This window comes from Bos indicus x Bos taurus, chromosome 8, assembly GCF_003369695.1.
Source record: "Bos indicus x Bos taurus breed Angus x Brahman F1 hybrid chromosome 8, Bos_hybrid_MaternalHap_v2.0, whole genome shotgun sequence".
In the NCBI taxonomy this organism is placed as follows: domain Eukaryota; kingdom Metazoa; phylum Chordata; class Mammalia; order Artiodactyla; family Bovidae; genus Bos; species Bos indicus x Bos taurus.
This window is the reverse complement of record NC_040083.1, coordinates 44,858,696-44,871,557: the sequence shown is the minus strand read 5'-3', so window position 1 is coordinate 44,871,557 and position 12,862 is coordinate 44,858,696. Positions and strand designations below refer to the sequence as shown.

The 12,862-nt window shown below is 38.2% G+C and overlaps 1 protein-coding gene and 1 non-coding gene across 3 annotated transcripts in view; one reads left to right on the top strand and one right to left on the bottom strand.

Moving 5' to 3' along the window:
- PIP5K1B (phosphatidylinositol-4-phosphate 5-kinase type 1 beta) overlaps positions 1-12,862 on the bottom strand; it is a 346,195-nt gene that overhangs the window by 80,582 nt on the left and 252,751 nt on the right. For both annotated transcript variants that reach the window (XM_027549417.1, XM_027549419.1), the window contains exons 12-13: positions 10,092-10,247; positions 5,194-5,338 (exon numbers count right to left, since the gene is read on the bottom strand). In XM_027549417.1, the coding sequence (XP_027405218.1) occupies positions 5,194-5,338; positions 10,092-10,247 (301 nt within the window). The remainder of the gene's footprint in view (positions 1-5,193; positions 5,339-10,091; positions 10,248-12,862) is intronic.
- Positions 9,838-9,942, top strand: LOC113897971. The gene has a single exon (XR_003512483.1). It is a non-coding gene; the product is annotated as a small nucleolar RNA U13 (small nucleolar RNA).

Sequence of the window (12,862 nt, the reverse complement as noted above, 5' to 3'; positions counted from 1 at the left end):
CTGTTGACTAGCTGAGGCTGTGCCTTAATACACTCCCTGTCAGTGCTGTGTGTGGATAACATGGCTCTATTTTTTTGCCACTTGACCTCAGGAAAGTTAGCTAAATTGCTAAGCATCCCTCATCTGTAAACTGGAGATAAGATAGGGTTGCTGTGAGAATTACTAAAGGAAATCAGCCCTGATTATTCATTGGAAGGACTGATGCTGAAGCTCCAATACTTTGGCCACCTGATGTGAAGAGCCAATTCACTAGAAAAGACCCTGATGCTGGGAAAGATTGAAGGCAGGAGGAGAAGGGGACGACAGCGGATGAGACGGGTGGATGGCATTGCTGACTCAATGGACATGCATTTGGGTGGGCTCTGGGAGATGGTGAGGGAGGGGAAACCTGGGGTGCTGTAGTCCATGGGGTCGCAAAGAGTAGGACATGACTGAGCGAATGAACGACAATGAGAATGAAGTGACTTGAGTCAAGAACACAGATCCTTAATAAGGCCCCATAACTAGCTATTTTGTAGTTATTATTGGATTATTAATGATGGTTTGAAGTATAACTAGTACTATGATAGAAAAGTTCCCATAACTATCATGTTTTTAGTAAGCAAACTTAGCTCAGTGACTTCTAGAATAAACATCATAGGTAGATATTAACATAAGCCCACTACTTTGCCAACTGGAAATACTTTAGTTATTAAATAGTGAAAATAAAAAATGCTCAGAGGGCCAGAATTCACATTAAGGAAAAAAACCCCAACTGACCATCTGTGCATAACATACACATCAAGGATAAGACCAGAGGTCTTCGGAGACCATGATGAGAAAGGTGGCACAGTGGAAAGACCGCGAGGCTTGGACCCCAGAGACCTGTGTTCCGATTTAAATCCTGTTAGCAGGCTCTGTGACTTTGGATATGTCATATAATGCATGTCTCTGCATTTCTCTTCCTTTATCTTTTAGACAACATCTGTAAAATAATGGGTCTCTAACATTCTTTGGGATGGCTCTACTTATATGTCTTTAAATTTGAACGATGAGCAATTTGTGGGGAGGAGCTTGTAGATAGAGGCAACTGTTCTACCCTCTCTGAGGTTTACCATTCTCTACTGGCAGGAAGAAAGGGCCAGAACTGTGCTTGGAACCACTGAGTCAGCCTTTGAGGTCTCAAATGTTGGACTCCACATTTAGGGAGCCTTTGCCAGCTGTCTCTCCGTGGACGAATGACCAGTGGTTTTCCTCTGACCTATCCGTCCTTTTCTCAATATTTCAAATGTCTTCAGTCTGAGCCAACTATTAGAAATAGCCACTGGCAAAACATGAGACTAGACAGAGTGGTGATGTTGGTAAAGACATCTTTGGTGGGGAAAAGATAAACATACTGGAATGCAGTAGGGCTTTCTGTCCTTATGCATTATAAGAGCTTCATGTTTGCTACCAACTGTGCAGGAAATCACAAAAAGAATTAAGATTCATGCGTGCATCCAATTTCCACAACACTAAACTCTTTTTAACTTCGAGGTAAAACACATTTGCCTCTGTATTCCTTAATGCTCAATTTATATAGATAAAAACAGAATTCTTATTAGGAAAGAAGAATTCAAGAATCAAAACTTCAGAATTAAAATCCCACCATTTGACTGGGAAGCAAGAACTTATAACAGTTCCTTTGTAATCTTATGAATTCCATGCTCTAACATAGGACTGTTGAGTAGAACTTGAAAATATATACTCCCAGTAATCAAGTCAAATATATACTTTAAAAATGATAGTATTTTTTTGTTTCCTAGTCAAATTTTGGAATGCACTGGAAAAAAAGAATAAATTGCTACTGGAATTTTTGAAGTCACAAAGAATAATCTTTTAAAAAAAAAGGAGTAATTCTAAGAGACAGCAGCAGCCCACTACAGTATATAATTCAGGAGTGGAAACACCTAGGCTCTAACTGACACTCTTCAAACTTAAAAGATTCTGAAAGGATGGACACAATGACAACTGCTAGTTGGAATATTCACAGCATATCTAAGTACAGTTATGTATAGTATGATGTGGAAGTGGGAAAACAGACCACTCTGCCTTAACATAAAAGTGATTCATAAAGAAAAGGGAAAACCTAACATGAATTATAACACCAATTTTCTTTACAGGCTGTCTGGATTAGGTTTTAAACTTTAGCGGGCCTGAAGAGAATTAGAATATTGTCTATGTATCGCCTCAAGAGACATCATGTAGGACTTGGAGGACTCTAAAGGAAAAAAATGATAGGAACAAAATATGACAACTTCTTTTCAATTGGCTGGTAAGGCTTCCCTGCTGAGTAATTAGGGGTGGGCATGGTGGGTGGGGAAGTAGGCATATTGATTCCCTGGGGTTGAATCACCATTATTTCTCTTCAGGGTTCTTTAGCACCTCTGTGCCTTTTTTGCACCTTTTCCTTATGACTTCCCTACGGCAGTCTTAAGATCTGAGGCATGTCTTTGACTTCTCTTACACATCATGGGTGAAGAGCAGAAATGCCCACAGGAGCAGGCAGGCCAGAGCAGAGGTGACCACAGCAGAGGGTGCTGACCCAGAGCGTCCATGTGCTCCTCTCCAGTGTGAAGCAAGGGAGCCCAGTGATGCCACAACTAGTGGGTTTTCAAAAGAATATGGGCATTTTAGTGAAATATGATATGATTACTTAGTGATGATTTAGTGATATGATTTTAAAATGTTGGTTTATTTAAAAAATATTCTCAGTTCACAACATGCTTTTCTCTGGCTTGCATCCCTTAGGCAGGACCTCCACTTGATTGTGGCAAAGGTTGCAAGGCTACTGGTGGGCCAGCTCGGGGGTGTGTACCTGGAGTGGATTTTCTAATGTCCCACCCACAGCACAACGCACCCCCAAACCTTTAAGACTTTGCGGATTCTCTGTATCAAATCCCTTTCTGCTTAAGACTGAGTGGTTTCTTGTTCTTGCAACTGAACCCAGATGGATAGCTAAATATATCAAATTGTAACTTGGGAGATACAATGCCACAGAAGATTTATTTCAAATAATTCACTTAAAAAAAGAGAAAGGGGAAAATATCATAGACAACACTGATGCTTTTCCCATCTAAATGATAACCTGTATCAGCATAAATAAAGGTATCAAGAGTTGTATACCACAGCCCTGGAACAGGCAAGGTATCTCCCAAGCTGGCCAGAAAGGATTGGGAGTTAGAAGGAACTCCGATTCAGATCCTCAAGGAACCTTATAAATACCCAAGAGTTAAATACCTCTGGTCAAGAGACTGAACCACAACCACTGCCACCAAAAACAAACATACGAAACCCTTGTATTTTTGTGCTGAAAATTCTAGTATGTAATTTAACAGCACATCCAACTATCCAATGGTAAAGAAACCACCACAGCTTCACATGAGAATTGATTTTGACCTTTCAAAGAACTTCCTGTGACTTTCCATCTTTTGAGCTGCTATTTACATTTGAGAGCAAAAGAACAGTTTTTCACAGCTGTACCATATGAACAGGAAAAACTGTTGCTTGACTAATTTACATAACAAATTTGAACTTTCAAGGTACATGTTCATGGTATAAATTACTTTGAATTTTTCTAATCTGAGGAAGCTACCCAAATTACTTTTACAGTTCAGATGAGTTGAATAAGTTACAACAGAGCCTTATTTGTTGGTCCTAGAGTAGAGTGATCCAAATGGAAGTCCAGGCAAGATTTGTGAATCACCTTGTCCTTCCTTCCTCTTTTTCAGACTGTCTCACCTGCTACCACCTAACCTGTATCTAGCTGACAGAGAAGGGAGCAGCAACAAAAAGGAATTTCTACAGAAGCTTCAACTGCCAAATCTTAACCTGCTGAAGACCAAGCTAGGATTTACAAGGATGCACACATTAAAAATGAATCTATCATATTGAGTCCTCTTTCTGGAGGTGAACCAAGCTGCTAGGTTGGAGGGGGAAAATAACTTACTGTATAAAAAGCACTTGTACAAATTTGATCTTGATTCTTGAGAGCTAAATTTTAATAAGAACCAGTTCAACATTTAACAGATAATTACTGAGAAGGTATACACAGTATTCCCTACCCTGTAATTGAAGCTAGTTACAAAAATGCCTATATAAAAGTAGAAAAAATAGCTAATCTCACAATGTTGTGATCTTTTGGTAAAGATATTTTCTATTACTAGAACCAGTGTTTGAAAACATTTTATTTACCTAATTTTTTATTAGAAAAATATCTAACAAAAATTAACTTTCTATCCAAGAAAGTTCAGTAACCCACCCCAACATTCAGATTCACAGTAAATGTTTGAGAGTCACTGTATTGGTTTCCTATTGCTTCTGTGGCAAACTGTCATAAACTTCATGGCTTAAAATAAGACAGATTTATTATTTTATACCTCTAGCAGTCAAAGTCCTAACATTCAAAGGGTTGGAAGTACTGTGTTCCTCTGTGGATGCTCTAAGGCAGACTGTTTCCTTGTCTGTTCTGACATTTAGACTCTGCCTGCATTCCTTGGCTCATGCCCCTTTGTATACCTTCAAAGCCAACAATGTAGCATCTTCAAATCTTTCTCCCTCTCTTATCTCTGCTTCTGCCATCACAGCTCCTTGTCTGACTCTAATCTTTCCTGATTTCCTCTTATGTGGACCCTGTGATTGTGCTGGGTCTATCTGGATAATTCAGGATACTCTTCCCATTTCCGGATCTTTAGCTTAGTCATATTGGCAAAGCCCCTTTCACTATATAAGGGAAGAGCATCAGAGGTGCCGGGGATTAGGACATAGACAGGAGGGCTGTTATTCTGTTTATCGTGGCTACTAAGATCACTCATACAAAAAGAAAATATTCAAATATCTTTGCAACTATTTGTGAAAATATTAACCAAGAGTGCTTGCTTTACAAAAATTCATAAGATTATTAAAACAAAAATGATGAAAGATTCACATTTCCCCCCCCATAGAATCAAGTATATATACTTTCTACAGGACACAATGATTAACTGTGAATAAAAATCATAAGGATTTTCCCTCCTACCACGGTAAAAATGCAGATTTTCTGTTTTTCTTACAGGGCAGGCAATGGTCACAACCTGGTTGTCAGGGATGACTGGATGACTCATTCAGAGACGCTGGTCTAGCTGTGACATTAACATGGTAGTAGCTGGTTGGTAATTTGATTGTACTAAGTATTACCTGTTTGAATAAAGCGTAGTCCTGTCATGTGGATAATGTTCATTGACATACAAGGAAGAAGATGAAATTGTGGTCGCCAAGGAAGCGGCTTCAAACAGCGATGGAGTACTAGGCACCAGATCTGGCCTGTGTCGGGATCCCAGTGCTGGTGACAAAAAGCAAAACAAGCCCTCATGAATCTCACTAATAAATGTTGTTTCAGTGTCTATGATAATCTAAATGAGTCAAAAGCGTTCATTTTACATATCAGGCTGCAAATTAAATTGTGAATTAATTGTGCTCCTCTGAACTGCAGCAGAAATGTAAATAGCTTCTTGGAAACAGGTTAAACAGAAAGGAAATTGCACTAATTTACAAAATGGCTAATGGAAATGACATTATGAATGTTCTTTTTCAAACCTAATAAAGTGATTTACTGTTTCAAAAGATGACATAAAAAACTCCTAGGAGCTTGAAGAGATAATTCAACAGAGATTAAAAGGATGATTGGCAAATGTATAAACAGTGAACCTGATCCCCCTTGTGAGGCTGTGCTCACATCTGCGATTCTCAGTGCAGATCTAAGAACTCAGATTTGCTAAGAGCCAGGAAACAAATGCTTCAGAGACTAACAGCCAGCTAGACCTTAACCTTGTTTGAGCCCACATGCATCTGTGAATATTATTCACAGCTCTCCTTGATATTATATTTTAACAAGCAAGTCTGCTTTTTTTTTTTCTTAATGAGAACTCATTTTTATTTAAAATGTAGGTACCTATGGAAGTACTCATGCAAGAGTATCCCCCATCAGGAAAGTAGAACAGTCAAGGCTATGCTCACTCTGAGTCTACATGGATTTTTTTTTTTTTGGACAGTTGAATCTGGATCATTTTAAATCATCCTCTCCCAATGGACAAATTCACACCAATTACTGGTCAGTCTGTCAGAGATAGTGTTTTGCTTAAGGGACCAACAGCAAAGATCAGAGTTCCTTTAAAAAGAAACATAAATTCCCAGAGATAGAATATTGTGAACGAATCTTGTTTTTATCATTCCATAGTTGGACCTTTATTCCCCTCATGGAGATACTTTATTTTTTAATTTTATGGAACTACAGCCGACACATATTCAATAACACTGGATCAGGTTGAGGTATATAACATAGTGATTTGATATGTTTATTGGATTGGCCAAAAAGTTCGTTTGGGTTTTTTCTGTAAGATGGTATGAAAAACCCGAGTGAACTTTTTGGCTAACCCCATATATATTGTGAAATGATCATCACAATAAGTTGAGCTAACATCCCATCACCACACACACTTTTAGCATTTTTTTCTGGTGATGAGCATTTTTAAGATCTCCTCTCTTAGCAACTTTCAAATATGCAATACAGTTATTATTAACTTGAGTCACTATGCTGTACTGTGGATTCTTTTTAATCCTTTCCCCAAAGCAAGCTAAAACAGATGATAATAAATACAATGTAGCCTTAAGGTGTTTGTAGTATTCTTTTACAGGCTCAGAATTATGTACTGTCATGAAGTGTATGAATGGAAATTGACCCTAATTGGCATAACAACATGTGAGGTTTTGGACTTTGGATTTGGAGGGATATAGATGGAGATGTGGGGTGAGTAATGGAGGGAAAAGGGGGAAGGCATAGAAGGCCTGGACTCTGGACTAGGAGACTAGACACACATTAAAGTGTAGGAGACGGTGCAGTTTTGCCTCTGAGTCAGATCAAAATAAAGAATTGCCATGATGACTAATAGATGATGAGCATATAAAATTACACAAGTACTCAACATTCAAAAATCAACAAGTCTAGCAGTTGACAAATGGCTGGCAATCTTCAACATACTTGATTCCACCTTCTCATTAAATACACAGAAAAATATGAAAACTCTCAAGAATATAGAAAAGTGGATCTGAAACACAAGCTCACATCAGATTCCAATGAATTGCTATTAAATATAAGGTGGATGGAGCTGGACTGAGAACAACTACTACAGACTTGGGTCTTGGGCATACTCAGCTTGACTTCATAAACCAGAGGCTCCCTGAGTGATAGATTATAGAAAAACACTACCTGTCCAGTGACTTGGGCCTGGGTCAGAGAGCACCCAAACACCAGATAGCTGACTCTTAGGAGCAGCTCCATGAACCAGAGCACTGTTTCCTTATGTGCCCATACCCTTCAGTTTTAAAAAAAACTAACTAGTATGGTGGGAAGAATTCTAGAATGTTCCCCAGTGACCTGCACCCTTATATAATCTCCCTTTGAGTGTGGGTAGAAGCTGTGAGAATGATGAGATATTATTCTTGTTATTATTTTATCTTATGTGGCAAAAGGAATCTTGCAGATTTAATTAAGGCTACTAATCAGTTAACCCTGAGTTAGTCAGAGGGTTTACCCTTTATTCAGGTAGGCCTGGCCTAATCATGTGAACCCTTTAACTATATTAAAGGGTCAGACACCGTCATGGCAGAGATTCCAAGTGTGAGGGGCACTGACTTGCAGGAAAGTCTCTGTCTGAAGATGGAGGGGGCTGCATGGCAAGGAACAAGGATGGTCTCTAGGGGTGAACCCGGCCCACACCTGTCAGATAGCAAAGACATGAGTACTTCAGCCCTACGACTGCGAGGAAGTGAATTCTGCCAACAACAGGAAGTGCTTGGAGGAGGGGGTCTTCTCCAGAACCTCCAGATGAGAACTCAGCCTAGCCGACACCTTGATGACCCGTTTCTGAGGTGACCCTGATAAAGTTGTGTTCAGAGGACCAGGTAAACCTTGCTAGTCTTCTGACTTACAGAACTGGAGATGATAAGTGGAGGTAAGCTGCTAACCTTCTGGTCATTTGTCACATGGCAGAAGAAAACGAATACAACCCAGACATACTGAGAATGACAGAGAACACATGATTAAACACCGGAGGGGCGTTCGGTGATGAGTTGGCGCACTCTGAAAGGGAAGTCCCCAAATGCAGAGCATTATAAAAAGACTGAAGCTTGCAGCAAACTTTGTAGATGCAGAGAATTGTCCAGATAAATTCATTTAAAAATAATACATCAACAGTTTCAAAGAATACGCTCAACAGGTTCTTCTTCAACCTTCTGAGACCTTTTCTGGTGAAATGCCTTTAGATTCAAAGCAGTAGATCCAGTAGTGCATTTGAAAAAAAGCACGATTTGTGCACTGCTTCCTATGTTTCCAGACTTTCTAAATGCTATGTAGTGTATTTATTATACTTATCCCCTTAGATTAACAACTGGACTCATAGCTTACACTTGAGAAGCAATATATACATGTTTAAATGAGTATAGCTGACAGAAGCCATATTGAGCACACTATCTGAAAGTTTGTCACAGTTTAAAAATGAGTTAATTCTAGAGAATTAAGCAGTGTGGTAGGGAGATACCAACACAGGGAAGCTAGGGAAAGAGCATGGATGTCAGAAACTGGAGCCATTAACTCAGAGTGAGGAGCAAGGGCAATTCAGTAACTCTTGTCGAAATTGCTAAATCTGGGTAAAAGTTAAAGAAATCCAACTTGGCACATATGGATAAGTGCTGCAAAAGGGCCAAGGATGAACACGCTATTTTAAAGACTCTTGAGGAAAATAAAACCCCAAGGAGAGATCTAATATTCTACAGGAAGTAAAAGAAACTTTCAGGAAATGCTGGGATTCCCAAAAGAATAAACTGATAATAAAATCTAAAATGTTACTTCCTCTTATAGGATTAGAAGAGAAAATCCAAATGATTAACTCAATAGATAGAGAAAAACATTTGATAAAATGCAACACTCATTCTTGATAAAAATTTTAGAAACCAGGAATAAAAAGGAACTTCCTTGACTTGGCTATGGGTATCTGATACATCAAACTACTTTCTCAGAAGTGAAACATTAGAATTCCCTTTAAAATCAGGATGAGGCAAGGCTGCCCACAAGCACTACTTCTATTTATCATTGTACCAGAAGCCCTAGTCAGCAAGTAAGAAAGATGTGAGGTCTATGCAGTAGCAACAAATAGCCAGAAAAACCAAATCTTAAAGATACATTATCTGAAAAGACAGAAAACACATATCTGTCTTTATCTCTACAACGATTTGAGAAATAAATCTAACAAAAGGTAGGAACATGACATGCCAGGAGAAAATTATAAAACTTCTATTAAACTCATTAAAAAGGACCAAAATAAATTGGTCATTCACTGCTATGCTGTTGGTCAGTTCAGTTGCGCAGTCGTGTCTGACTCTTTGCAACCCCATGTACTGTGGCACGCCAGGCTTCCCTGTCCATCACCAACTCCCGGAGCTTGCTCAAACTCATGTCCATAGAGTCTGTGATGCCATCCAATCATCTGATCCTCTGTTGTCCCCTTTTCTTCCTGCCTCATATATGTATATAATGTCTATGTGTGTTTGAAAAAAAAAAATATATATAAAAGCACAGACCAAGGTCTACTAGTGAAAATATCAAAACCTTCAGATTTGGTACCTTCAGGTAGTGGGATTATAGATCTTTGTTTCTGAATATTTTAGTATGTTCTAATTATTATTATTTTTTTTACCATAAACCAATACGGGATTGTTTATGTGTTTCAAAAATTTTACGTTAACTGTGTCATACTATAAATATCTTTTAAAAAATCAGTTAAGAAGATCCTTTTGTAGTTTATGAGTGTGATGATTGGGTGTTCATGATGCTGCGTGACATGTGCCTCCCTGCAAACCTTGTTAAGACACCTGCACAGTACTTCTCTGATGTAAAAAAAAAAAAAATGTCAGTTAAGAGACTTTGTTTCTTAGAGAAACTATTTTCTAATTTTTCTACTGTGAGTTTACAATACTTGTATGAATAAAAAAAACAAGAAAAGAAAGAAAAAATTCTTGTGGTTTAAGTTCTGTGTCTTTACCTTCTTCATCAAGGCTGCTAAAACTCTGCCCTTCAGTCAGCAAATCATGCTTCTCATCCTTCCATTCCTGGCTAATTGAGGACACAATCTCCTGTGAGGTTGCCTTCAGGGCGGCGATGGAGTTGCACCGTTTCTTAGAAGGTGACGCCTTCAAAGCTAGAAAAAGAAAAAAATAGATAATTATTGTAAAACCACATTAATAATATTTTTAATTAAAATTTTACTCATGACTTATTAACATTTTAGTCATTATCTGAGTAGGATGCAAGGAGCTTTGTTTTACATACACATGGAAAGGGAGACAATATTATTTATCCAAAGTGACTTAAATCAAAATGTCTTAGAATAAATCCGGGTTGAGCTGTCTTTTCAGATTTTGAAATGTAGTCTTACTTGAGGTGAAATTCAAATGTTTATTGCTAAAGAATTATTTTTCCTCCTCTGAGCAATGTTTTTCTAGTGCTGAGGAGGCTGAGTGGGTTGATAAACGCAGATGGTAAAGTAAGGAGAATTCTCATGACCCCAGTTTTATTAACTTGGGACTGGGCATTTCTAAACATGCCAATGTTTAATCTTATACTTATGATACCCGATTTAGCCAAGTTACTTCTGGTTTGCTTTTTTTCTTTGAGTGACTTTCCACTCAAATTTCCGACCCTTTCAGTCTTTTCTAGGTCATGGTTACATTAGATGTATTATTCACTCCTGATCTTTGTCCAAACAGCATTCTATGACTTCTGAAGTGTGTTGGAAACCTGTACCAAGGCAAGTGTACTTCACCATCAATCATGCTCACTGAAGGCTGTGACTTTACTTTTGATATGTCAATGGGAGCTGCTTCAGCTGCAGCCAGACCATCTTCATTTATATTCTCTTTAATTATTCTTCTTGTCTGAACATTGTGAGAGCATTGAGGAAGCCTACCTACCTGAAGCCTGCTTATACTTCTCCCTGAACTTGGTCTTGGCAGTGTCTCTCTTCCTTTGGAGGTTTGCATGTAGGGGTAACCTGACAGCTGATGCATTAGACTGATTGTGTTTGGCCTTGGGAATCTCAGAGCTTAGATTATACAGCTCATCAGGGGCCTTCCCATCGGCGGCTTGCAAGAACTTAGCTGGAGAAGGGCTTTGGGACACACAAATGAGGAAAGCATCGACGGCAATCTCTCCACTTAAAGAGAAGGGGAGGTTTATGTGTCCCATGAGTAGTATTATAATAATAATAACATAATTATAATCAATAACATGTGTAGAGGGCTTGAGAGTTTGGAAGCCAACACTAACATTCCACATCTCAAATTATCCAGATGGTCATGTGAGGGAGGTAAGCCCTTTTATGGGTCTAGAAACTGAGAGTAGAAAAGTTGTGACCTGCTCAAGGTCCAGAGCTAGAAAGCATGAAACTCCAGGTGTCTTTCTTTGAAGTTGTTTAATTGGTGGTTCACTTCCTAGCTCTTTGGCATTCTATCTTCTGATTAAAGTGAGGGGTGGGAAAGATAAAACTAGAGTTTGTTTTTCTTTGAGGAGGAAGATTTTGAATGTTTAAAGACTGATTGAAATGGATTTTAATGGTAAATAAGTGGAACAAGTAAGTCACATTTTTTTAAACTCATTATCCCATCAAAACAGTGGTCACACTTGCTTGAAGTAATTATCCATATGCTGACTTTTGCTTTAACATTCTATCTGCTAACTTTTGTAAACCTTCATCTCTCATCTTTCAATATAGCAGAGTTGACTCTTGAACAACACTGGTTTGAATTCAATACTAAATACAACAGTTTCACATAATCTGGGGTTGGTTAAATCATCAGATGCTGAGGAAGCACACAGAAGGAGGCCGACTAAGTTACACAGGAATTTTTAATCGTGCAGGGGGTTGGTGCTCCTAACCAATCCTCCCATTGATATTCAAGGGTCAACTGTATTTTAAAATTTCTAAGTCAGAAGATCTCAGTGTGGTTCAGGGACTGCTAGGAACCCCTGAAATTCTCTTAGAAGGTCTGTGATGCTAAAACAATTTTCTTAATAATATCAATAAGTTATTTTTCTCACTCATATTCTCTCCCTAGTTTTCTACATGACCTGTGGTTATAATCATGGATTGAATTCAGAAGTAGACATGAGAATCTAGATGTCTTCTATTAAGCTGGAATTAGGGATTTGAAAAAATATAAAATAATGCCACTTTTCTCATACAATTATTTATTCTCATACAATAATTTACAATTATTTATTATTTATTAATACAATTACTTTTCAAAATTACTTTTTTGTTAATATTGACTTATGTTGACATGCAATTTTTTGCTTTTATCTTATAAGAATTAATGAATATTTAAAATTTCCCTCAATTTGAATTTCTAATAGGTTAAATATAGATATTTAAATAAATTTAGATAAACGTGAATAAAGGATCTTTGGGGTCCTAAGTCATTTTTAATAATGTAATGTGGCCCTGAGACCAAAAGATTTGAGACTTGCATTGTTCTAGGCCAATGCTCATTTCCTAAACTGAGGGAGAGCTAGGATCAGAAGAGTGCTGGCAGCGACATGGAAGGGTGAGTGAGGGGAAGATGCTCAGAGAACGGTCTGTACTTGTGACTTATAATGGACCAAAAGCCAAGAGCCCCAGTAAAGAAATAACTCTTGGCTCATTATCAGCATACATACAATGTGGAGCAGAGAAGACCCCAAACAAATTCCTGCAAGGGCCACACAGCACCTAAAGAAAGCCTTTACTTTTGTCGTAAATGGTGACTCTTCCTTAAA